Source organism: Montipora capricornis, chromosome 13 (genome assembly GCF_036669925.1).
Source record: "Montipora capricornis isolate CH-2021 chromosome 13, ASM3666992v2, whole genome shotgun sequence".
In the NCBI taxonomy this organism is placed as follows: domain Eukaryota; kingdom Metazoa; phylum Cnidaria; class Anthozoa; order Scleractinia; family Acroporidae; genus Montipora; species Montipora capricornis.
This window is the reverse complement of record NC_090895.1, coordinates 28,542,411-28,566,040: the sequence shown is the minus strand read 5'-3', so window position 1 is coordinate 28,566,040 and position 23,630 is coordinate 28,542,411. Positions and strand designations below refer to the sequence as shown.

Below are 23,630 nucleotides of genomic sequence, written 5' to 3'. Positions count from 1 at the left end.
GTTCAGATTCGTACAGTTAGACTGGAAAGTCGAGAAGACTCTGAGGCTTAGATTGAAATGTAAATTACTTATATTCGCCTGCATTGGCCTCAATTTCATGCTTTATCCAGTCCCACCGTGGTAAAGTGAATTTTCCATTTTTGCGACCTTTGATATAATAGTTAGCCTGTGCAATGTGCAACTGGTACTCATTTTTATTAAAATGTCAACAAATACAGCAAAACTAAATAGTTTTTAGCTCACTTTTTGTAACGTGCACTACTATTAGATTGTAACTAAACTACAAACACAACGAAATGCCGGCAGGTCCCAAAAAAGAGAAGAAAAAAAGACATGACAGAAAAATTGGTTAAAAGACCAAATATTGCATGACAGGTTTAACATTTGAAGTCACCAACTGTATTCTGAATGCCAACCAGAGCTTCATCACATCCCCAAGTTTCAGTGGTTGGCATCAAGAGAGGATTAGGGAAGCGAACACATCCACCATACATGGGCTTCTTCTAGTAATTTTTTTTTTCAATCTAAATTTAGTCCGTGGTCAGGCTGCGCAGCTGTTTTCAGGGAGACACCTGATTGGTTATCATTGGCTGCGCGAGCATAGGAACGAGACCAAAATAGCTTTCACAGGACCCGACGGCGCAAAGCTTAAAATAGATCGAAAAAACTATTATGGACCTTCTCACCCGGCGCTCACGCTGGTCAAAGACAATAGAGTTCGTACCTAGAGCCTCTACTTGATGTGTTTGGAAGCGAGTTCAGGGGATGCAAGACAAAAGTTTTCAGTCCCTCGGGACTTAAAATGGCTGCCATTTGGCATGGGGATGTGTTCTCTCCCCTCATTCTCTCTTGTTGGGATATATTTAACGAACAAGAAAATTCATTTACGAAAATCTCCCCTAATCCCGCGTGGTTTTCTCTCACGTGATCGACAGCCTTGAAAAGAAAGGAGAACTGTGACATAATTATAGTGGTCAAATTCAATTGGATGAGGCACAAACATGTCCACCGTCTTCGTTTAGGGACACCAAAACGGCGGCCGTGAAGTCTTGTGAAAACAGACAATACGCTGGTATGCTTTTCCATTTGATCTTCACCACAACATAAAATCAAGGAATACGGACGCAATGCGCCGGTCCTCTTGGTATAATGAAGTCAGGGATGGTATGTTGGCCCCGGGGATTGAATTTAGTCTTTAGGAAAATACTTTCTTGTGTCTCCCGAACCCAAACGGCAGCCAGTTACGTGTGTAAAAGCGGTCCTCCACAGGTCCGCGAAAGTTCGCACTCGTTAAAAAAAACCTTCCAAAGAAGTTGGACACCAAGTGAAAATTACACGTCGAAATATTTCCAAATTTGGCGCGACTTTTGCTGCATTGTAAGGGCCGGTTTACACGGTATGATTTTGTCGCGTGCGACAATGGCTTACGACAGGCCCACGACATGATTTACGATTGCTGTGTACTTCAGAAAAAATGTCGTAGTATTTTAAAACATGTTTTAAAACGCTGCGACAATCGTAAGTCATGTCGTAGGCCTGTCTTGAGCTTGTCGCATGCGACAAAATCGTATCGTGTAAATCAGCCCTAAAAAATTAGGTGAAAAACTAGTGCGAGTTTCAATTGCGTGTCGTAAAACCAAAATCAAAGGAATTACTTTGACCAATCAAAAGTCGCGTAATTACACGTAGCCGACACAAAGCGCGGGAAAATGTGGACTCTCGAGCCACTATTGGTTTTGGTTTCACTTTTGATTGGTTGAAAAAGTAGCGCGAGAACTTTGAACGAATCACTGAGCGAAGTAATGCAAAACCAAAGCAATTCGCTAATTACTTTCGACACTCAATTGAAAACCGCGCTAACAGAAAACAGCTTCTACTTCGTGTAGGAGATCACCAAAAGACACTGATGATATAAAAAAGGAAAAAATAAGGAATGCCAGTTCGAAACACAACAACCCACAAATAATGTATTCAATCCAATACCCGAAGCAAGATCCGAATGGTCCGTTTGAATTGAGGTATTTTCAAAAGTGAAAGCCTTCGCGAAATGTCTGGTCGCCATCTTGAGAAGGAATTGCAATGTTCTACGTTTTCAATCGCAACTACTTCTCCGTTGTGAATGAAATCCTCTAAAAAGCAATAAACAGTAAAAAGCAGCAAATGAACAAATCGTCGAATTCAAGCTTCTTCAACCAGCCGTCGCATCGGGACGGTACTCTTAACATTGGTTGCCATGACAGCAGGAGCCCCTGCAGTGACGATCACCTGCCCTCGGGTGGAAGGCGAGGACCTACAGCAATTGCCGCAACAGCCACAGCAACAACAGCAACAGGTGATGATAATAACGAGGAATATTATTGGTCCAATGATCACTGCTGCCTTAAGAAAATCACTCAAATCAAGCCACCAACCAAAGATTCCTAAAGAAGGGAAATTTCGGTCCGATCACCGAAAGAAAATTGTTACCACTACATGCTAATTTTAATTTCAGCCTTGGCCTTGGGACTAAACGATTGTTAATGAAAGAGGCCAAAATAGAACACAAAATGGAATTAATTCATTATTGGGTGACAACTGGGCGAAGGGTTAGGAGGGTTATAGTTAGTCATTAACATACAAGAGCCACCCTGTGGAAATGTTAATAAACACATTATTATCATTATTATTATCATTATCATTATTATTGTTATTATTATTATTATTATTATTATTATTATTATTATTATTATTATTATTATTAAATACACCTGTCTCACCAACATGCACAGAACATAGAATTGAGGCTCAGTTCTTCGGCAGCTCTCGGTGTTAGGAAAACGTGGTCATTAGTATAGAAGAATCAAATGGTGGTGAGAAATGTAATTTGTGATGATTTTAAATTAGCATAAATTGCTATTTTGCCGGCACGTATCAGAGGCCTGGAGAGCCGTGTTAGGTGCGCAGTGGTTTGTGGGATTTAGGTTTGTAGTTTGCGGGCGTTAGTAGACTTAGTCATTCTACGGTCATCCTTCGCCGCGTGCATAAGTCCAGTTTCGTTTATCGTTATATCGTGCCAAAAAAATTGTATATTGTATATGATAGCGTTCAATTAAATTATGTAAACAGTGTTTTTCAATAAGAATACCTTAGAACAACCCCAAGGGTTGCACCACTGCCTTGATCGGGGTGGGGGGGACACACGTTCCCCGGTTTTTACCATCCACTGATTTTTAGAGGTTTTCGGGTCCGGCTCTGGTGCATTGGTCTTCTCGTTATATAGAGTTGATGTATAAATGTTTTTTACCCATTCCAATGCTGAATACATGACATGGTGACTTGGCTGGACAATAAGCCCAAATATTATTGTTTTGTTGGTCCAGTTGAGTAGTGGAGACAAAATTATCAACCTTTGAACATTCAAACCCTGTTAACTCAATCGACCTGGAATTTTCTTCCTACCTTAGACTTAATGTTGATAAGGCCTGATAAGGTAGTCATATTCAATTAACGCTCATTTTATTATCTATTCTCATTTTCTTTACTGGTGGAATTGTTTATTCCATCATGGTGACCCTCGAAGAGTAATTTCCTTTTTAGGCCACCTCAGCCTCTCTCCTTTTTTCGATGCACTTCCAATTTTTGCAGGGTGTGTCAGACGACCCTTCTAGTACAAAGTCAGTTTGAAATATATATCTAAAGGGAAAGTGAAATTTATCTCTTTCAGTGCTATATTGCATGCTTTGTTCGTTCTTTATGCGCGTGCGAAGATCGACCTTGAATAGCTCTGACAAACTACTTGGCAAGGTTTTCGAGGTTGTCAGTTCCTTTAAATCGATAACTTCTGGTGTGATTTGCTCTCGAAAGATATTTTGCACGCGTTTCCTCGCAAAAAAGTAACTTCTTAGCTCTCTTTTGCACGAAGACATAAATGAATAGAAAACAACTCTATCAGGGTCTATATATCTTGTTAAACAAAGCTGTTTGCTCAGTTTCTGTCAATATCTTAAAATAATTTGAAATATGCCTGTGCAATTAAAGGCAATACTTGCCACAATCGTTGGTTGAGATTGGCAGGTCTCCATCTAGAACAGTGACTTTGACTGGATAAGCACTTTGTCCCGCGATATCTCCTCCCGCCAACAGTTTCACCTGGTGAAATTGAATATGAATCATTCTCTTTCACGAATTAGTCTTCATGCCCAGCCTCCGGCGGCTAGGAGTGTCAGGCAGCCAGCAACATTTCAGCAAACTTGAACCCAAGCTTCCTCTTTTTCACCCCTTGAAGAGAGCTTGGGTTCGAGGTTCAGTTTGTCTGAATGACATTTTGATAGCATGACATCATATCATCAAAGTTTGGTTCCCTGAACAAAGAAACAGTGGTCGCGTTTGTGCCATAAACCAATCCTCAAGGGATTGAGTACCTTTTACTTTGTTGGCCTCTTATTCGAGCTGAAAACTCGGCAGAATAAAAACAAGAGCAACTTTCTTGACTTCATGATTTTGTCGCACATTTCACTAGATGAGAGGAGATTCTTACGGGGACGAAGGAGACATTATTCCAACCACCAAAAATCAATATTATGAGGAAAATCTAACTCGTTCTTGCTACAATCGTCAGTTGATATCAGGGCAGCCCCGGCTTTAAAACGAATTCGCTTTTTCATTCAGAACAACTTTTTTCGCCAAGTATTGAGCATCATATACTATCAACGCGCAGTGTCTCGTATGAGTGAAATAAAGAAGAACTTACCTTCATATTTATATTGGATCCATCATCAGAAAGATCAACTTGTACATACACACCAGCAGAAAAGATAGAAGGCAAAGAGACAGTGAATCCGGGCACTGCTACGATATCGTTACTGGTGTAAGTGTTAGACCACGTGATACCCAGATCCGGGACATTCATGGAGGCTGTTGCTGAGACTGGGTCATCACATTTGTTGACCTGAGGACAGAATAATTCAACATCGTTTCCTTACTGAAGTAGTGACGCATCAAATACTACTGATTAAAGACACGGTTCATTGAAAAATCTGAGCTTTTTTAGCAGTCTCAGAGGCAATTTTTTGTTAACTAGGGAATCACGACAGAATTTTATTGGTACATTATGGAAGAGGAATAATCACGTTAAAGCCGACTTATATCAAACAGAAATCACAAAAGACATATATAGACTTTATATTCTGAAATGTTCTTCATTTTAAACATCAAAAGAACCACATCTTAGATCTAATTTCAGCCTACATTCGAAGAGAGGAAAGGCACGCGAAAAAATGGCCGCGCGAAATCTGGATTCGCGGAGGAGCTCGAATCCAGATTTAACGCGGTAGTTGGTGCGGTAGTAGGTCTCTGATGAGTGCTTTGGTTTTGACGAAATATGTATAGATCGTTTTCACGCAACAAAAAAAAAAATTCTAAACCGTTCAATGAAAAAGGCCAAGAAAACGAAATGTTATAAATGACTAATACATTAACAACTTCTCAAAGTCTTAAGTCTGTGTGGTACACCATTATTGAGTTGTTGGCCGAAACGTCTCACGTAACTTTTAAGAGCTTTGTTATGGAGGCGCCATTTCAAAATGGCCGCCGGAAATCAACAGAAACATTTTGAATTCGCTTTGCCATCAAAATGCGTTCTTTTCACTCCTGAACTGGTGGTACACATACACATCAACACAATCTCTTAAGACTTGAAACGTTGCAACTGTTGAAAGTTAAAAAGAATGGCCATTTTTTCCAACCAAACAGCCACTATCTTGGTGACACGGAAGGCGAAATTTGGACATTAAAAATGCTGTATTTTCAAAACGCAATACGCCACGGCTCTAATATATAGATTTAGCCAAGCCTAAAAGCAGAGCTCCCAGGATATTTATTCTTACAATAAGATAACCCGGCTTGAGCCTGCGATCCAATCAAAACACAGTTCGTAGTCAGCTGTCAACTTAAAAAAAAACAGTTCAACTTGATGAGCTCTAAACTTGAGCCCGCGATATGGTCACGTGATACTGGTTACATTAGCATACATGGAGCAAAACCAAAATTTAGCTAATTTTCTTGCACAGATGGGTAAATTCGAGCAAAACGCTCTCCGTCACGCACCCCATCAACCTGATATGGTTCAGATTTATCGATGACATTTTCATGATTTGGATCGAAGGCCCAGAGAAACTGAAAATGTTTGTCGATTATCTTAACAACCTGCATTCCACCATCAAATTCACATGTTCACACTCTTTCACTAACATACCATTCCTTGATGTCATGGTTTCAATCAAGGTTGGCTCCATAGAAACAGATCTTTACACCAGACCCACCGACAAACATCAATATCTTCTCACTCCTTCTTGTCACCCCCATCATGCCAAACGCTCCACCCTTATAGCTTGGCCCTCCGACTATGCCGCATTTGTTCCAGCCATGACGCATACTTCAACACACAAATGAACTAACAAACTACCTAGCTAACCGTGGTTACGACTGAAACTTCCTCAAAACCCAAATACGCGGCGGGCCTCTGACATTCCCCGGTCTGACGCGATTAGGAACACAATGACAAGACGAACTGAAACCATCAAAAATATCACATACAGTCCAACACTACCTAACCTCCCTAGGATGATTCACAAACATTCCAACATACTTTATTCATCAGACCGCTGCAAAAACATTTTCAAAACACTTCCTCTGGTGGCTTACCGCGTTTGTTGGACGTGAGTTAGCCAAATTTCCTTCAACTTTGAAAACAAAAAGACCGGGAGTTTTTCAATTTAACAATTGACCATGTGACCATGAGAGCCCTGAACTTGAAGAACGCTAGAAACGCAATATCCGAGATTAAAAATTTACCAAAATGAAAAACTGTACCTCAAGTTTGAACGTGATTTGCTGGTTAGCAAAGTTCATGTTACACGTGACTGTACTACAGTCATCACTCATGCTGCAGCCGTCACCAAGGTTCAGGCTCGAAGACGGCGACCCAGAGCAATATCCTCCGCTGGTGTACGAATCACTGTTATATGTATCATCAAAGTCAGCTAAAGTAAAATAGAATCATTTACTAAATGGTAATTTATAGTGGAATGTATTGCGCAGTTATTTCAAAATCCTATTTTGGGGAAATTGCCGGAACCTCCCCAAGTAAAGCAAAAGGATAATTTTAAATGAAATAGTGTATGTGAGGAAATTTGAGTTTCAGAAATCCATTAAGCCCATCAAAGAGATTAATTGTTCCAGAATGGAAATTAACACACACACAAAAAAAATGTAATGTACTTATGATAGGTGGTCCAATTTGGAAAACATGTGAAATTAGGCTTGGTTTAAACGTCCGTCGCAATTTACATGTGCTGAATATAATTCCCATTTGAGTCGACTCAAATTTAGGGTTAGGGTTAACTGAATTCACTGCCAGTCCCCGCCTTAAGTTTCTCCGCCAATATGGCGGACAACATTGGTTCTTTATTGTCTATGCCTTTCAAACATCACTCGCGTTAGCAGGAGACGACGTCTTATCATGCAGATTGCAGCACATTACGCCCGGGGCATTACCTTACGGAAAGAAGACGACGACGGCTACATTTAAAAATACGAGTTCGCGTTATTCATATCACTATGAAACTACTTCATGTCGTTTCGCGTTAAAAATGTGTAGTAGCTGTCGAAGAATTAAACTAATATGAGTGAATTGGAAGCGTAGAGAGAGGACTGAAAATTCATCGTCATGTGCTAACGTCGTCCACAGAACCTTGAATTTGGTCATTTCACGTCGTCATTTAGGAGATGACGGCAAAGAAATGGACCAAAATGTAAAACGCACGTGCAGAGCCATTCTTTTTGCTCACTAAACCTATTGTTTTGTAGCGTCGTCGTTTCGTAAGCTCCCTATTGGCCAGGAGAAGACGGTTTTTGACGGTATTTGTTCTCTTGTTATGGTTTTGTTTTTGTCACAAAGAAATGTCACAACACGCGTCCCTCGGCTTCGCTCGTGCCGTCGATTAACCAGAAGTGAAGGCTGGAGGTTAAAAAATTTCCGCACTTCAGACAAATATATTTCGTACACATACTGCTTTCTCGCGCCTGTCGTTTAGCATGAAACTGTGGAGTTATGGCTAAAATATATTTAAACACAATTTATGCATTTGATTCGTCACATCAGCTGTTGAATGTCAATCGAATATTCGACTGAAGTCACATTTAATTCACAAGTGTCGAATTTCATTGATTTAAACTTCCCATTTTACATGCAGATAATTCGAGAATTACATTCGGCACGTATAAAAATGCGACTTAGTGCCGACAAAGAGACTAAACATCATACAAATTATTCCTCGTTCTCACATCCACTGCCGAGCCAGAAGAGCAAAACGAGCCGCTAAATATATGAACCCAACACTTAACCAAAACAACTCAAGGGCACCCAACTTCAATTTTCGGAAAACATCTGTTCGGAAGACGATTTGAGATCTAGAATTTTCGGAACATTTGTAATAAATTTTCTTGCTTGCCTGCCTGTCCTAGGATTTTCGAACATCTAAAACATGGTACAATTGCCCATTTTTAACGGATTTTTACCCTAAAAAGGTCACCTAGAATTTTCGGAACCTTTTTTCTGGCTGAAATTTTCGAAAAGGTAAGTTTTTATCCCTATAATTTTCGGATCACTAGACTTTCAGCTAGGAAATCCGAACAGATGAAAAATTTTTAGGGGATAAAAATATGCCTAAATCTGCCGTTTAAAAGCTAAAATACGTTTAACAATGCTATGTTTAAGTGGTTTTGAACTACATTCTCGTTGGGTGCCCTTGACAACTTATACTTCGTTCTTTGATCCACTGCCAAGCCAGACTAGCCGCTAAATATATTAACGCAATACAAATTATTCCTCGTTCTTACATTCACTGCCGAGCCAGAAGAGCCAAACGAGCCGCTAAATATCTGAACCCAACACTTAACGCAAAACAAATCATTCCTACTGCCGACGGCCAGCCAAATGAGCCTCCTCTCATTTGGTCCATGATTAAAAGTGACCCTGCATTCTGTAGTTGCATGCTCCCATTAATTAATGATGTGATTCAATGTTTTCTAAAATTCAGAATTTCCCTAGTTTAGCGAGTAAAAGCCTTAAGCCCCTGACTAGGTCAAAATTCGATGATTGCGGATTCCACCATTCCGGGCCACGTATTGCGTAGAAGTTTTTGTACTCCGCTCGAATGAACGATGCATTTCTGCTAACGCTTTTAGCACAAAAATCGCACCAAGCGTTTAGCATAGAATATCCTCAAGCATATAATAAATTATTAACGTAAGATAATGTGAAGAGGAAGGACTTAATTAACTCCGATAGAGATGAACTTGCTTCGACCGAGCCTTTGTTAGTCATAGAACAGTATGTCATATGTATTGACTCTCGTTGCGGATTCCTTTTTTACATCATGATCACACGTTTCGTAAGAACTAGATTTATCATTTTGATCCATCACAATTAGATATTAATTTTATTGATAGTCTCCTCACTTTTCTCGAAGTGCCAAGTTTAACTGACAAAGAGCACCCGCAGTGGCGAACCCGGTTATCCAACATCGATTGTCGGCAAACGTGATCTGCTTTTCGCAGTCAAACGTGAGGGAAATTCCAGATGAGATTGCAGTTTTAACAGGAAAAAATCTTGAGCAACACAAGAATTACACATCGAAGACTAAGAGCGATAACCCTTTACGCAATTAACTCCCTTATCAGAGAATTTTACAACGGTCACTTGCAGCTAAAAGCACTATCACCTCTTTCAGTCGAAATCGAAAGATCGTGAAGCAATATATGTGCAGAAAGTTCCGATCTCGAAGAATGCTGCTGGAAATTTCCGAGCACGCTGACAAAATCGGTGACTGGCTTTAAGCTGCGGATGCGCTAGAATGTATCTAAGGTTCTGCCGTTGGCTCGATGCACGAAACTTTCATTTCAATGAACGTTCTACTGAGTCATTGCATTTAGAACAACCACGATCACGACAACTTAAGACCACGATAGTTCCGAGAAGCAATTACGGGAATATTCCCGGTATTAATCGCGGCAACGGCATTCTAAGGAATAAAAACAAATCTTAGAGACCAATATCGTTTCTGTTTTCATGGAATTCTAACATTGTCAAACTGGCAGAGAAAACAGTGTTACCGTTTAAGGAAACAAAGAAAACATACAGTTGAGGAATCAGAAAACAGCGAACGGTTCGCATAGAAATTAACCTCAAGGCTAAAAACAAATTCAAATCATGTAAGACTTACCCGTAGTTGTAGAAATAACCTGGCTGAAAATTAGATATAAAACCACAGCGCTGTAAGTTTGTTTTGATGCCATAATTACGAAAAAATTGGAAAAGGAACCCAAACGTTCAATGGACTCAAGTTGTGCAGGAAACTTCAGGCCGAGGGTCTCGTGGCTTCGTCAATTCATAAGCTGATTGGTGGAAATTCGGCACCATTCCTGTTTGACCGGTTTTGGAACGTTCTTGGAATCTTACTATGATTCTGGGAACACTACACCTAATATTTTATGCGCTTCGCTTCCGTCTCTACATCTGCCAGTCACATCAGGCAAATGAACCATTCAGAGCCAGAAGAAAAAAATGAAGCCGCCGTTTTAAATACAACGGCATTCATGGAAAGCAGCTTTTATTTTTTGATATTGAGTAAGATAGTTAATGTAGTTTACATAGTTTTATCTATACTTGGTTTTAAATTTTTATTTGTACATACAGTTTTATATTGCTGATGAATTGTACCGACGATAAATAAAGATTAAATAAATAAATAAATAAATAAATAAATAAATAAATAAACGTAGATTTGATTATTTATTATTTAATACAGTCCACGTACTCTCGCTGTTTAAAGCGCGAGAAAATGACGGGCAAAGAGTCACAAGTTTTCCTTTGATCGGTCATTTTAGAGAAAGGCGCGTGCCAATTAATACTTATAAACCGATTTTACTTGCGAAACTGAATATTCTGAGCGATGAAAGAGGGAGCAGGTTAATCAATGCAGCGCAAGGATTGAATTCACGTAACGCCAAAGTTATGGTATACCATATGAGACACTAATAATTTTTGAACAAGTTGCAGTTATCCATATGACGTAAAAGATTACCATGCTAACAAAGAGCCATATAAAAACGCCCCTTATTGTGTCTTTTAAACGTTCATATCTCAAAAACGAACCCGGTGACCTCAAATTTTTATTGCCGGAAAGTGATTTAAAGTGTAACTAGTAAAACTCTATGCAAAGTTGAAAACAGATTAGCTGGAACAGATTCAGAGCCACCTTCACAGTTGGAAAATTTTAAGGTGGCCCTAAATCTGCTCCAGAGAATTTGTTTAACTTTGCAGAGAGTTTTATTTTAGCTTGCTAATCGCTTTCCAGCAAAAAAAAAATGGCGTCACCGACTTCGTTTTTGAGAGTGTTTAAAGACAAACTAAAGGGGTTTTTTTTTTATGGCTCTTTTGTTGCCATGTTAACCTAATACGTCACATCAATTACTGCAAATTGAGCAATTATTGGTGTTTCATTAGGTACCATAAGATTGCCGTTGCGTGAAATAGTGTTAGAGTTAATTCTTATAATAAGACATTTCCTTCAAATTGATTAAACTGGTTTAAGCCACACGGTTACGCTCTCAACTGCTATCACCATTCTTGCCTGGCATCGTCACAATCCACAGCCCAAAATATATGACTTTCATATATTTCACCATCAGGCTGCGTGATGATGCAGACCGCGGCAATCTTGGTTAATTGCCGAACACGATCCACAGTTATTTCGCCCTTGGTCATTTCGTTCTTAACCCATCCCTGCTCAGTCCTACCTTCCTGATAATTTCTTTACTACGGTTTTAAAAGTTTTCTTCCACAGCACGCAACAAGAATTAAAAATTTAAGTGATTGAAGTGATGTGAAAAGGTTTGTCAAAGTTGAATATATCGCACTGTGCAAGTCAAGCCTACACGTACACAATATTTTAATCCTATTGCTCTGCAGCTTGAGTAGAGTTTATTTCCTGTAAGAGTATGCCTGCTAAAGATAGGTCGGCAATTTGAATTTTTGGCAACTTTAAACTAGATCCAAGTTCAGCACAAAAATATTCCTTGGTTTTTCCATTTTCTTGTCTCACAAGAAACCATGTGGTAACTACGCGTTCGTGCAAATGTCGCGTGACCTGGGCTAGGCTATGACGTCATTGAAATACAAATTTCGTTCCAGGATTTGCATATCACCATTGATGTTCACTCTTTAAAATTTCGTAGTTCTACAATGGAAGCGAAAATTATAATCGTGCTGTTGATAAATGGACTTTTGTCGAGTGTTTTAGGTGAGTGAGAGATTTTATAACGTAACTTTATGAAATTCGCGCTTGTAATAATTGATTTCGCACATCTTTTATTTCCAAATTGACCGATCGATTTGTGTTCAGTGACAACGGAATGTTTGTAAATTTACCTTCATATCGTTTTAAATCCACCGTCATAAACATCAGAATTATGGTAGGTGAAGGTTCAAAAAGCTTTTTTTTCATCAAGATAACAAGATACAAAAGCTGTTTGTTGATCTTTATTGGATACGAAGACATCCAACTTTTCTTTGCGGTTGTAGGCATTGCATGCAGTTGTTCGTCTTTCATTTAAATTACATCTGACTGCTTCAGAACAAAAGAAGAATAGAATCAAGGAATCAAACTGCTTTTTGATTCTTCTATTTAAGAGAACTTCGTATAATAAACTTGAATGGGAAAATATCAATGCCTTCATCAGCTCTAGAATAAAAACAAGCAGCGACAGTCGCAGCGACATCGAAATGTTTATGGTGACGTCATCATAGTAACAGATCTTGAAATTACGAAGGGGCTCTGTGTTATATGGACTGTGTTGCTATTAATTTTGGTCCCCCTTCAATTCGAAAAGATGCCACTTCTCTGAGGCTATTTTCTCTCTTCTAATGTTGCGGATAGTATGTTTGGGAACTGATTGCATTAAAATGGTCAAAAATTTACTATCGAGTACCCTTCTTGCCAAAAAAAAAACCACTTGATCTCTTTCTCCTAAATTTCAAGGAATGTTTAGCCATGGGTAATAGTAAGATGTGAAATAAGAGGAAGCAAAGAGGACCAGATAGAGTTTTCATGTATGATTTTTGAATGAAGTGGATTTTGCCGAATTAGAGGATGCTAGATTCCCAAGCAAAAAAAGAGTGAGAAGAGACGGCGAGTAGATGGCGTTACTTATTTTGTCTATAACTCAATGGCACAAGCCAGGAAAATTCGGATAGAACTAAACAAGGAATATCCGTTCTCGAGGGGCGCCGATCATTCGAATCTAGCAGTCAGATCTTCAGTTTGACAGTTGCCATCAACTGCAAACGCCAGGTATCAGTTTGTCATGAAACCATGAACCATGGCTTATTTCTTTCTTTCTTTTTTTTCGAATTTGCTCCAAAGCGGTGACTAACAGGCAAGATTAAAGAAGTTTTGTTAAGTTTTGTCAAAGAGAAAATTCCAACCAGACGATGTCCCTTTTTGTAAACCCAGTTGTAATTTAAGGTCCCATTCACGTCTTGGTAACCTAAAGATCTTTTCCTTTCTTCTTTAAAAGCTAATCAAGAACTCGCTGATCGTCAGGATAACGAAGACCAATGCCATCTCAAGCTAAGGCCGAGCTTACCTGGAATCAGTTGCACGTTGTCCTACTGCAGCCGAATCAGATGCTCAGCGCGCTTCAGAAATCAGGAAATGGAGCTGACTGTATACATTGACCAATGGCAAGAAAATGTCACCGCTTACGTCACGTTGTCGGTGCCGAAACTCGACTTTTATTGGTCGAACTCCTTCGAGGATGGAGATAAGCTGAAAATAGATGCATTTCCACTAAAAATACAAAGGTCTTTAAATGTTGATGTCTTCCTCCAGATGTCTGTAAGGAAAAACAATGACACAGCCACTGTTGACTTCAAGGTATGATCTTATCCATGTGAACGGTAGTTTGGTGGAACCGTTGTTAGGGGCTTCGTTAACAAACCGTAACGTAGTTTGTATTACAACAGGCACTTGTATATGATAATTGATTTTTCTGGAGACAATTTGGGGGCACTTTGTGACATTTGTCATACAGAACCTGCGTCTCATTAGGGACTTTAAGATCTACGACGGCGACGGTGGACGAAAACGTCACCTCAAAATATAACTTGGCTCTATCATAAGTCTTTCGCGATTATTCAGTCTCATTCACGTCCTACAATATGGGCGAAGTATCATAAAAATAAATTGGTACGAGCGTTTTAAGAGTTGAAACAGAGAATGAAAGATTCACTGTTGCATGCGTACGTTGTCGTCAAAACCTCGAATATGTTGATTTCACGTCGACGTCATGCAAAGGACCGCAAACATACGTGCCAAAATCCGTGCTGCACGTGCAGCACGATTATTTATGCTCCTTTAACCAATGATATTAATGTTTTGTGGCGATGTCGTAGTCGTAGCCGTCTTGGTTAAGCATTCCTGATCTGTCAACTTCGTTGATGACGGTTCAGGACCTTCTCGATGTTCGTTTATGGATGTTGTTATTTGTTTTCTTTTTGAAAAATACGCAAATGCATCTGAACTTGTGTTGTTTTTGTGTCATCAGGTTGATTTGTTAGCGGGTTTGACAGAAGTCACACAGACAACCTACAACGTAACAATTGTTGAAGGACAAGTCCCGATTGTCCCTGAACCCTCCCCTGAAATCGTAGTATGCTACTTTCCAGGTACATGATAATTTCGCACATTTCTCATAATCTTTCCGCTTCCCAGTTTACCAATTTCAGCGCTTGGATTCTTCTAATTTGACCGTTGGTAGTTATTCATATGTTCTTATCGATCAGTAGTCCATTTAGAAGATCAGCCTTTCCAAGCGGAGAGAATTACATGTGAGACGGCGCTATGGTTCATAGGCCTTATCCGAGATGACGTGAATTACGAAGATGGAGACGATGAAATTACGAAGACGGCTCTTTTACCTTAGTCAGTGTTGGTTCGAGGGGAGTTGAAACCCGCGATCTCTTGAGAGCGATTTGAACTCTCGCAAATTAATACAGGAAACCTACAACAAATCGGCCTTTATGGCCGCCCTTAAACGTTCATTCCCAGGATGGGGGGATGCTCGTCGGAAATTTTATATTAAACCCCTAAAGGAGACCAATCAGGGCGTGGACGCTTTGTTGACCCCTAAAAGAAATCACATTAAAACACAGAGAAATAAAAAATACAGTGACTTTTAATGATAGGAAGACATTATCATTTAATACTTTCACCTACGTGAAGAAATATAAAAGTGTAAATATACACTTTTACATTTCTTCGCGCGCAACCGCCTATAGGAGACCTTCACGGCTACAAATGTTTGCGATTTGCCCAGAACACCCCAAGTGAGACCAAAATCCGAAATTTACACCCCTAAGCGATACGACGAGCTTCTCTTCCCTTTTTATATGGGAGTCCTTTCCTTTCCTTTCCTTTTGGGGCTCATTTATTCTGAATTGATGAGCTATGGTAGATAAAAACAAGCATAGAGCAACTTAATCTTGATTTTAATTTAATATTGATTTTAAAGCTTGACAAAGTGAGGATTACTCGCAATACCAAAAACGTAACCGCCTAGGCGTTCAATCGCGAGTAAAATCTAGAGTATGCTTGAAGAACTACAATACCGTAATTCCTATTTGACAGGAAATGGATATGTGAGGGAATTCAATCGCTTGCCCAAAGTTGCGAAGGTAATGATCTGTACAGGTGCATTGGTGTTCTTCATCTTGTTAATGGTTATCATCGCATTCTTCTGCAAGAAAAAGAGAGCCACCTATTCTGGCCAGTTGAAAGTCAAGCCTCCATCCTACGACGAGGCTACCTCCACCAAGACCAAGGTCCCCTTGCAACTGCTGATCAATGAAGTTTAGGGTGTACCCAGCAGCTTGAGACGGACAAATTTCATTTTGGTCAGATAGACTTTGAAATAGCGCAGGTTTTAATATTTCAGACTGTCATATTAAAAAAAAACGAGGTAGTTGACATTTACAGTGGGCACGTCATGCAAATTTAGGTGATTTCATGACACACAAAATGCCCATAAAATAGCACATAAAACATCGCAATAGCCACTAAAAACTGTAGAACAACAGGTAAGAAACTCCGCAAAGTCTAAAAGGGGCACGGATAACTGGAAAAGGGACAAGATTGGAATGGATTGCAAATGAAAAAGGGTCTGCCCTACGTTTTTCAAGTTTAAGATAATATTAAAGGTCGTTTTTGCTCAGGTTCAACTTCTTTGTAATCGGTCTTTGTAATAGGCATTCTTTTCGTAAATAAGGGTAGTTTTGTCAATGTAGCGAAGGCACGTACAGAGATCTGGGTTCGATTAAGAAGGGTTTCAACAGACGCATATGAGCTTGAAGCGTGTAACTTGCAACTCTTTTCCTTGAAACAAAGCTGGGGGTTTTAGGACACCAATTTTATGCCCAAATGTGTACAAAAATAAGATTGAAACTGCACGCGCGGGAAAATGCGCGAGCTACGTTACATCCAAATAAGAAAATATTTAACTCAAAAAAGCCCGGCTCTGAACCAGAGTTTAACCCCTCAAGGTCATGAGTTTCTGGTTTCAAGTATTTAAGGTGGTCCATTGTGAATTTGAATCAGTCTGATCTAGGTTAGATCTAGGTTTATAGCGTCTGCTCAGTCGTCTCCGAAGCACCTCAAAATACTGACGTAGCCCCTTTAAGGCACTGCAATATTTTGAAAATTTTGGTAAACTATTTCCTTTCTATTGCCTTAATACCTCTTACGCTGCAGCCATTGTATGGGCAGTTAGTTAAAACCCAGTCTTTGCCGTGGTTTCCTTGTCCCGTTCCAACCGACTGAGCCTGGATACAGTTACTACAATGTCATGAGACTGTTTTGAGAAGGGATGCGGTCCGTTGAAATAAAAGAAGTTAACGCAAGTCCGCCAGATAAATAGGATATGGGTAATCTGTAACTGTTGAATAACTAGTAGTTCTTAATGCAATTAATGTATAATAAAGTTCTCGCTTTGTTTGGAGTCTTCTTTGTCATAAATGTAGTCCCTTTGAGCTGGCTGAGTCTCAAGTCAAACTTAACCCATGGTTATTGTGCTACTATTACTGTTTATATAATACGCTCAATAATTCACGCATTTTGATTGGTTCTCATCTATGATCAATTAAAGGGCAGACGCATATATAGCTTACGTCATCATCAAAAACGTTTGATTCTTTTAATATTATCTTGTAAAACAAATACAGATTCCACGTTGCCGTGCGTCTGTTCAGTAATAGATCACAGAAGACGTCAACACGTGAGAAAGACACACTTAACATGGAGTGTATTTGTTACATGGAGACCATAGAATTGTTGCTCCGGCCAATTACACAGGAGTAAACACAAGAAGTCAATGTAAAAACGTGCAGCCAGCTGTAAGCGGGCGAAAGCAATACACCTCGATATATCAATGTTCAGACACGACTACATGGCTTTATGGTTAAATATCAAGGCTTCATCTTTGTTTCATGATTTCCAGTGGAGATTTGAGATACAGCATAGAGGTGCAACTCAAACCGCGCGGTCATGGGCCAAACTCGTTCCCAGGGTCTCTTTGTAATGGAGACCTGGGAACGAGGTTGGGTCATGGGCGTTAATCCGTTAAAGTTCATTACTGTTTTTTGGGTTGTCGTTGCTGTAGCCCCCTAAGAACATCTTTTGATCCGTGCTTGGCAAATTTCAATATCAAAAGAAATGTGACGTCAATATTTGTAAACAAGAGATATCGCTATTGTAATAACAGACCACTTCAGGAACCCATGACCCGGATCCTACAACTCTACTGTGTTCGTGTAACGGCGTTTTCACAGACCGATTTATTTGTAGATTGAATTTCCCGCGAATGAGACTCCCACAGGAGCCCGATGACCAATTACAAGAAATTAAGCTGACGTCATAGGGTCACCGAACCGGAACTGCCTTTGTTTTTTGACTTAATTTGCGGGAAGGGCTAGTCTAAAAATAAACCTACTTGTGAAAACGCCGTTCGAGTCGTATCAACGATACAGGAGTAAACTGATATAAATAATGTGGATGTTTGGAGGGAAAATTGAACATTTATTTGCAGAAGCTCGTGTCCCCCGCTTGATCTCAAATCACGTAGTTGTCAGGACGAGAACTGCTTGGAAATGTACCAAAATGTAAAACGCACGTGCAGGCGTGCGAGGCGTTTGTTTTTACTCATAAGTAGCCGTCGTTGTCTTAAAACTGGTCAAACGCTCGCAACGTTTCAACGCAACATCTTGCAACATTGTTGCATGATGTTGCGACATGTGATGAACGGGCTGGCCAAACGCACGCAACATTTTCAACTTTTTTTAACGCAACCTGTGAATGTTTATGCACCCAGGCCAAATGAGTACAACATCATGCAACATCCAAAATGTTGCACGAAAAATTTCACCGTTTTCAAATTTGATCCAACATCATCCAACACGTTGCAACATATCGCAGCCAAACGTACGCAACATGTTGCGCCCAACTATGTGGCAAGATGTTGCGAGCGTTTGGCCAGGCCTTAAGTTTTAAGTTCCGTATTATTATTATTATTATTATTATTATTATTATTATTATTATTGTTGTTATTATAATTATAATAAACGTGGCGAATTAAGCAAGCTAATTTTAGTTTTTTGCAAGTGTCCCGCTTTTGCGGGCTCCACTGAACGACCAAATGGAAACCATGAAATAATGATACACTTTCTATACAGAGACACATTCAAAAACCATAGTAAAAATATGATGGAAATGAATTGAAACTTAAACCGTGATTAAATTAGCCAAAAAATCCAATATTGACGAATTATGCTGTCAAAAACTGTTCTCAGGAGTGCTGTGTGTGAAAGCTTAAGCGCAATGCTACTTGTTTTACCCAGTTTTAAGTATTAAATGCCAGAGTTTGTTTACCATTTACAAGCAGAAACCGGTAGGTACTAGGTTCGTTCAAATGGTAAGCAAAACACTCCCGAATGGGAAATTTAGTTGGGATCGGCGTGTACCGTTTGCAAAATTCGTTCACGTTTACCGAGAGAGTCTGGATGGAGGCAAAAGAAATTCCATTTTCTCCGGTCATTTTCCGTTTGGCAAGACCAAAATAGGCTTACCATTTACATTCCAACCGAAATTTCCGGATTTTTTTGGTAAATGGTAAACAACCATAGCTACCGCGACATTTTTTTGGCGTGGCTCTTTCTCGTTACTAATTCTTACCTGGCAATTTGAGTCCACAAAAACAAATAAGTAATGACTGTAGACAATCAACGGGAAAGAGCCAATTCAAATCGAAATATTGCTCCGTTGTAAACAGTGGCCTCACTTCCTGAACCTCTTCCATAAGTGCATGGAACATGACAGACGGTGACACATTGATTTCCCCTCGTGGGAGAAAAGGATCGAACTCTCAACTGATTAGCTCATTAAAACCTAACTTAAATATGCAAATGTTTGCTCATACTCACAGCAAATCAGTTATATTGCAACGCGGACCGAGTTTTAGTCGTTTGCAGATTTTGAGCCGGTCTTAAGACAGTCGCTGTGTAATGAATGATTTGAAAGTAATCGGAGACAATGTTATCCATAAAGGATTCTGGGATTGCCAAGGGGCAAACATTTAAAGTCTCTAGAAAAAAATGTTCAACAGAAAGTTGTGCCTTCGTCAAAAGCAGTGATGTTGGACAAAGAATAATGCATTTTTGCCCTGAATTGGTGAGACACGGTGGTGACTAATGTTTGTACGTGAAAAGTGTAAGTTTTTGGGCTGTGTCGAAAAATAAGGACGTGGGGACTCGGGGACGCATTTTTGCCATTTGTTTAACTTTTCATCATATTTCACAAAATCCTGGTCTGTTGATCGTAACTGCGTTGTACCCTGGTTTTAAGTTCCTCATTTGTACAATGTGAAACAGAGGTGTAGTAAATTTATATGGGATAGTTTATTACTCGTCTTCATAAAAAGGTGACTTTCATTATACTTTCATCAAGTTACATAGTAGAGTAATTTAGGTAAAACGAAGGGACACATTTTTTTGCATTAATTAAGTCCTTATTTGACATAGGCAACATGAACGAAACGTTGGTATGACCATTTCTCAGATCATTTTACAATAATTCCCCACGTATATCGAGGCTTGAATATTTAACAGTACTTCCACATTCTGCATCCTAACCTTTTCATTTTTAATTATGCATTTCACTCGTAGTTGTCTGTGTCACGTCACATTTCTTGACTGAAGACGTCATAACGCTTGTTTTTGAGATTGGGGGAACGTTTACCTTAAAAAATTCCGACAACGTTGTGCTTGAAACTGCTTAAAACTACCTGATATCGTTCATTTTCATTGTACACCTCTATGGACACTTATTATGTGATTTTATGTGATGACGAACATTTTCGACAATATCAACGGTTACAACCCGAATTTTTCATCAAAGGTAACAAATTGAACAAGCGCCAGGAAAGATGCAGTTACAATGCCGCCAACAAGAACATTGGCACGGTATTTAAACTTCAGTTACAGAGAAGAAGTCATAAGGGTCAAGTTTTTGTGCAACAACAAAAACAACAACAAGCGCTGCAACGTGAAATTTGAGCTGCAGGCTCAGAAATGGGCCATTAGGTCTTCTGCTTTGTTTCACAGACGAGCTCTGTGACGGGTGGCGAGAATACATTTTCGAGAATCCAATTTTTGAATCTCGCTATATATTTAGCTGGTAATTGAAAAGCGTACAGTTGATCATTTTTGCAAAATAACATAAGTAATTCAACTTTCTTGGTGTCGCCGCGTCCCCGATTCCCGACGTCCCCACGTCCCCGAGTCCACACGTCCCCAGTCCCCGCGTCCCCGTCCCACTTTTCCACACAGCCAAGTTTTTGTGTTACGACAAATTCTGTCGATTAGTACAGTCTTCCTTGCGTAATATTGAGTGTGAAAGTACAAACTTCGGTATAAATTTAAGGGGATTGACTCAACAGAGCCTTTTCAATATGTAATTACGTGTAATGAAGTTGTTTTCTTTTTAGCTACAAAGCGTTAGGACATTGACATGGCTGCTGTAATTTTACCCCATTAGGAGAGAAATTGTTTACCGAGCTATTGCGCTGTGGAGGGGTGAAACCAGTGATAGAAAACATGGGAAGTCCGAAAGTTGTCAAGCAGTTTTATTGATCATCATCCGCTGGTTTTGAAGCCGTTCAGTACTTTTCTCTCCCGTTGAATTCAGTGGAGGAACATGTGAAATAAAAACTGTGGACAACTTTCGTTGTGTAATGCTGCTCAAGAGATCTATTTGTACATTTTCAACCAAGCAAAAAATGGTTCGCTTTCACACTCATCATGGACACTGATTTTTCGTCTTCGGTGGTGTCAAAGAGGGGATTTGAATGTTCAGTTACTTTGATGTATTCTTATAATTATGCACTAGCTTGAACGTATTCCGATTTAATTTATAGCTCTGGATGCGTTTTAATATAGCTCTGCAAACGTATTCAGCACACGTAATGGCCACTGAAAGGCTTTATTGTGTCAATCTCCTCAATTTTGTACTATTTCGAGACCATGCATTACTTGATACGGCTAGATTTCACAATCAATCTTACGGAAGCTGGAAAGAGTGTTAATCGATAGATTTTATCACGGTAATCACACAAAAGCTCACAGTGTTCACCTACAAACATTAGTCATCTTCATGTCTCACAAAATCACGGCGAAAACACGTTATTCTTTGTCCAATATCACTGATTTTGACGAAGACACAACTTTTTGTCGTACATTTCTTTCTAGCGACTTTCAATGTTTGCCCCCTGGCGATCCCAGAATACTTTTCGCATAACGTGGATCTCAGATTACTGCCAAATCATCCATTAGGATCTCCGATAAAGCTGTGACGAGTTAGTTCCCTGCTGATGTCATAGTATTGAAGGTTCTCACCATTGCAAAATGCATTCCACAGATATAACTGATATTGATGGTTTCTGTTTTGATAGGCTCTTCTTAGCAGGGAGCAAATTACAACAAGGTGTTCTGAGCCTTTGTTTTTGTCACATGATGTACTTGAAACTCGCTCTTTGTTTAACGGCCCAATAAAATTTTGTGGAACTGTTTATCGTGTGCCAGTTTCCTAGCAACTACGTCAAGAGAAAAGAGAATTTTAATTATTCATTTACCCGGCCGTATAAAGTCTCACCTGGCTTCGCCATAGTTCAATACAGATTCACCATAAAATGGAATCGAAGTTATTGGTGTCCTTGCTACTTTTTGGTCTACTGTCCTCTGCTCTAGGTAAGTTTACCGATAAAAATATTACAATTACGTAAGGAAGATTCGTCTTCAAGTTAAACTGTAAAAGAAATGATTGATTGCTTTTCCTGTTCACTTTATGTGTAGTGAATAATCAAATACAAGAGTTTCAATTCTCTCAATGTGGAGAATAGTGAGTGGACAGTCAAATCTAAGGCAAGAAGAAGGCAGTTGCACAGAGTGTAATTTGACATGATTGAGTTTCTGGTCTTCACGCACGTGTTAAATGAAATAGGAAGGGTTTTTTGCCTCTTATAGCACATATGTTGTTTGTTTCAAAAAGCATTTCGCTGGAAAATGGTGGCTTTTATGAATTCATCTTGTGTAATATGCGAGCTTAACTGAATAGTTTTTATGGCAATAGTAAAGCATTTTCGTGTCAAAAAATAAGGTAAGCGACTCCTTTCTGTTGTGTTAACTTAAGGCTTACTGTAGTTTGCGAAACGAAATGAAGCGAAACGAAATGGAACAAAACGAAATGGAACGAAACGAAATGAAAATCTGTAGTTTGCGAAATGAGAATCTGTAGTTAGCGAAATAAACATTTACTTTCTCGCTGCGTCTACTCGGATATTCTAAACAGAAAATTCCCCCCAAAAAAGCCGTTTCGCTCCATTTCGTTTCGCAAACTGCAGTAAGCCATTTTAATCGTTTTAACCTTTAGATAAAATATCTACTTTGATACGTGAGTCAGCAAACTTACTTCCTTGACCCTGTCGACACGCATTCTCAGTTCCTTCAGCGCTTTGGTATCAGTCAAAAAAAAACTTACAAAGATCCTTTTAAGTCGACATTGTTTACGACGTGGGACGTGTCTCGGGTAGGCCGCTTCCTTAACCTCTTGGACACGCTCCCGCTATATGTTGCGTGAATTTTCTTTCTTAAAAGCTTTGACATCAGTATCTTACTCAACTTTGTTTCCGCGCAACTTCGGCCAATCAGTAGCTACTTCCTTAAGCGGTCTATAAGATGATGTATTCTGCATATTTGCACATGTGTAATGCACATTTGGTGCGAAATATTACCCTGTTTAATAGGGTGGAACTATAGGGAACATCTTGAAATTACTAACTTATGATAAATTGTTGATCCTGGTATCCAGCTGACATTATAAGGCTCTGCTACAATCGTCCAATTAATAACCACAGAAATTTTTAATTGTTTGTTAATTGGTTACGTTCTCTCTCTGTTGCTGTGGGGAACATATCTTTTAATGATTCTG

General features: G+C 39.4%; 3 protein-coding genes across 3 annotated transcripts in view; 2 read left to right on the top strand and 1 right to left on the bottom strand.

Annotated features, from left to right (window-relative positions):
• Window positions 1–179: 179 nt before the first annotated feature.
• LOC138028879 (uncharacterized) lies at window positions 180–10,421 on the bottom strand. The gene is made up of 5 exons (XM_068876500.1): window positions 10,263–10,421; window positions 6,850–7,019; window positions 4,730–4,927; window positions 4,029–4,128; window positions 180–2,420 (listed from the first exon to the last, which is right to left on the bottom strand). The coding sequence occupies exons 1-5, from the start codon at window positions 10,333–10,335 to the stop codon at window positions 2,179–2,181; spliced, it is 783 nt and encodes a 260-aa protein (XP_068732601.1). The 5' UTR covers window positions 10,336–10,421; the 3' UTR covers window positions 180–2,178.
• Window positions 10,422–12,192: 1,771 nt separating this feature from the next.
• On the top strand, window positions 12,193–17,094 carry LOC138028880 (uncharacterized). The gene is made up of 4 exons (XM_068876501.1): window positions 12,193–12,341; window positions 13,618–13,976; window positions 14,647–14,767; window positions 15,729–17,094. Exons 1-4 carry the CDS (start codon window positions 12,284–12,286, stop codon window positions 15,953–15,955), a joined length of 765 nt encoding a protein of 254 aa, XP_068732602.1. The 5' UTR covers window positions 12,193–12,283; the 3' UTR covers window positions 15,956–17,094.
• Window positions 17,095–22,233: 5,139 nt separating this feature from the next.
• LOC138028878 (uncharacterized) overlaps window positions 22,234–23,630 on the top strand; it is a 16,028-nt gene continuing 14,631 nt past the window's right edge. Inside the window, exon 1 of the mRNA XM_068876497.1 lies at window positions 22,234–22,390. Within this exon, the coding sequence (XP_068732598.1) occupies window positions 22,333–22,390 (58 nt within the window). The 5' untranslated portion in view covers window positions 22,234–22,332. The remainder of the gene's footprint in view (window positions 22,391–23,630) is intronic.

Excerpts from the sequence above, each read along its gene's own strand:
- LOC138028879 (XM_068876500.1), bottom strand. The coding sequence starts at position 10,335 with ATGGCATCAAAACAAACTTACAGCGCTGTGGTTTTATATCTAATTTTC. Across the intron at positions 4,129-4,729 it reads GATCCAATATAAATATGAAG|GTGAAACTGTTGGCGGGAGG; the intron begins GTAAGTTCTTCT and ends CAATTTCACCAG. Across the intron at positions 2,421-4,028 it reads AATCTCAACCAACGATTGTG|GAATCTTTGGTTGGTGGCTT; the intron begins GCAAGTATTGCC and ends TCCCTTCTTTAG.
- LOC138028880 (XM_068876501.1), top strand. The coding sequence starts at position 12,284 with ATGGAAGCGAAAATTATAATCGTGCTGTTGATAAATGGACTTTTGTCG. Across the intron at positions 12,342-13,617 it reads ACTTTTGTCGAGTGTTTTAG|CTAATCAAGAACTCGCTGAT; the intron begins GTGAGTGAGAGA and ends CTTCTTTAAAAG. Across the intron at positions 13,977-14,646 it reads CAGCCACTGTTGACTTCAAG|GTTGATTTGTTAGCGGGTTT; the intron begins GTATGATCTTAT and ends TTGTGTCATCAG.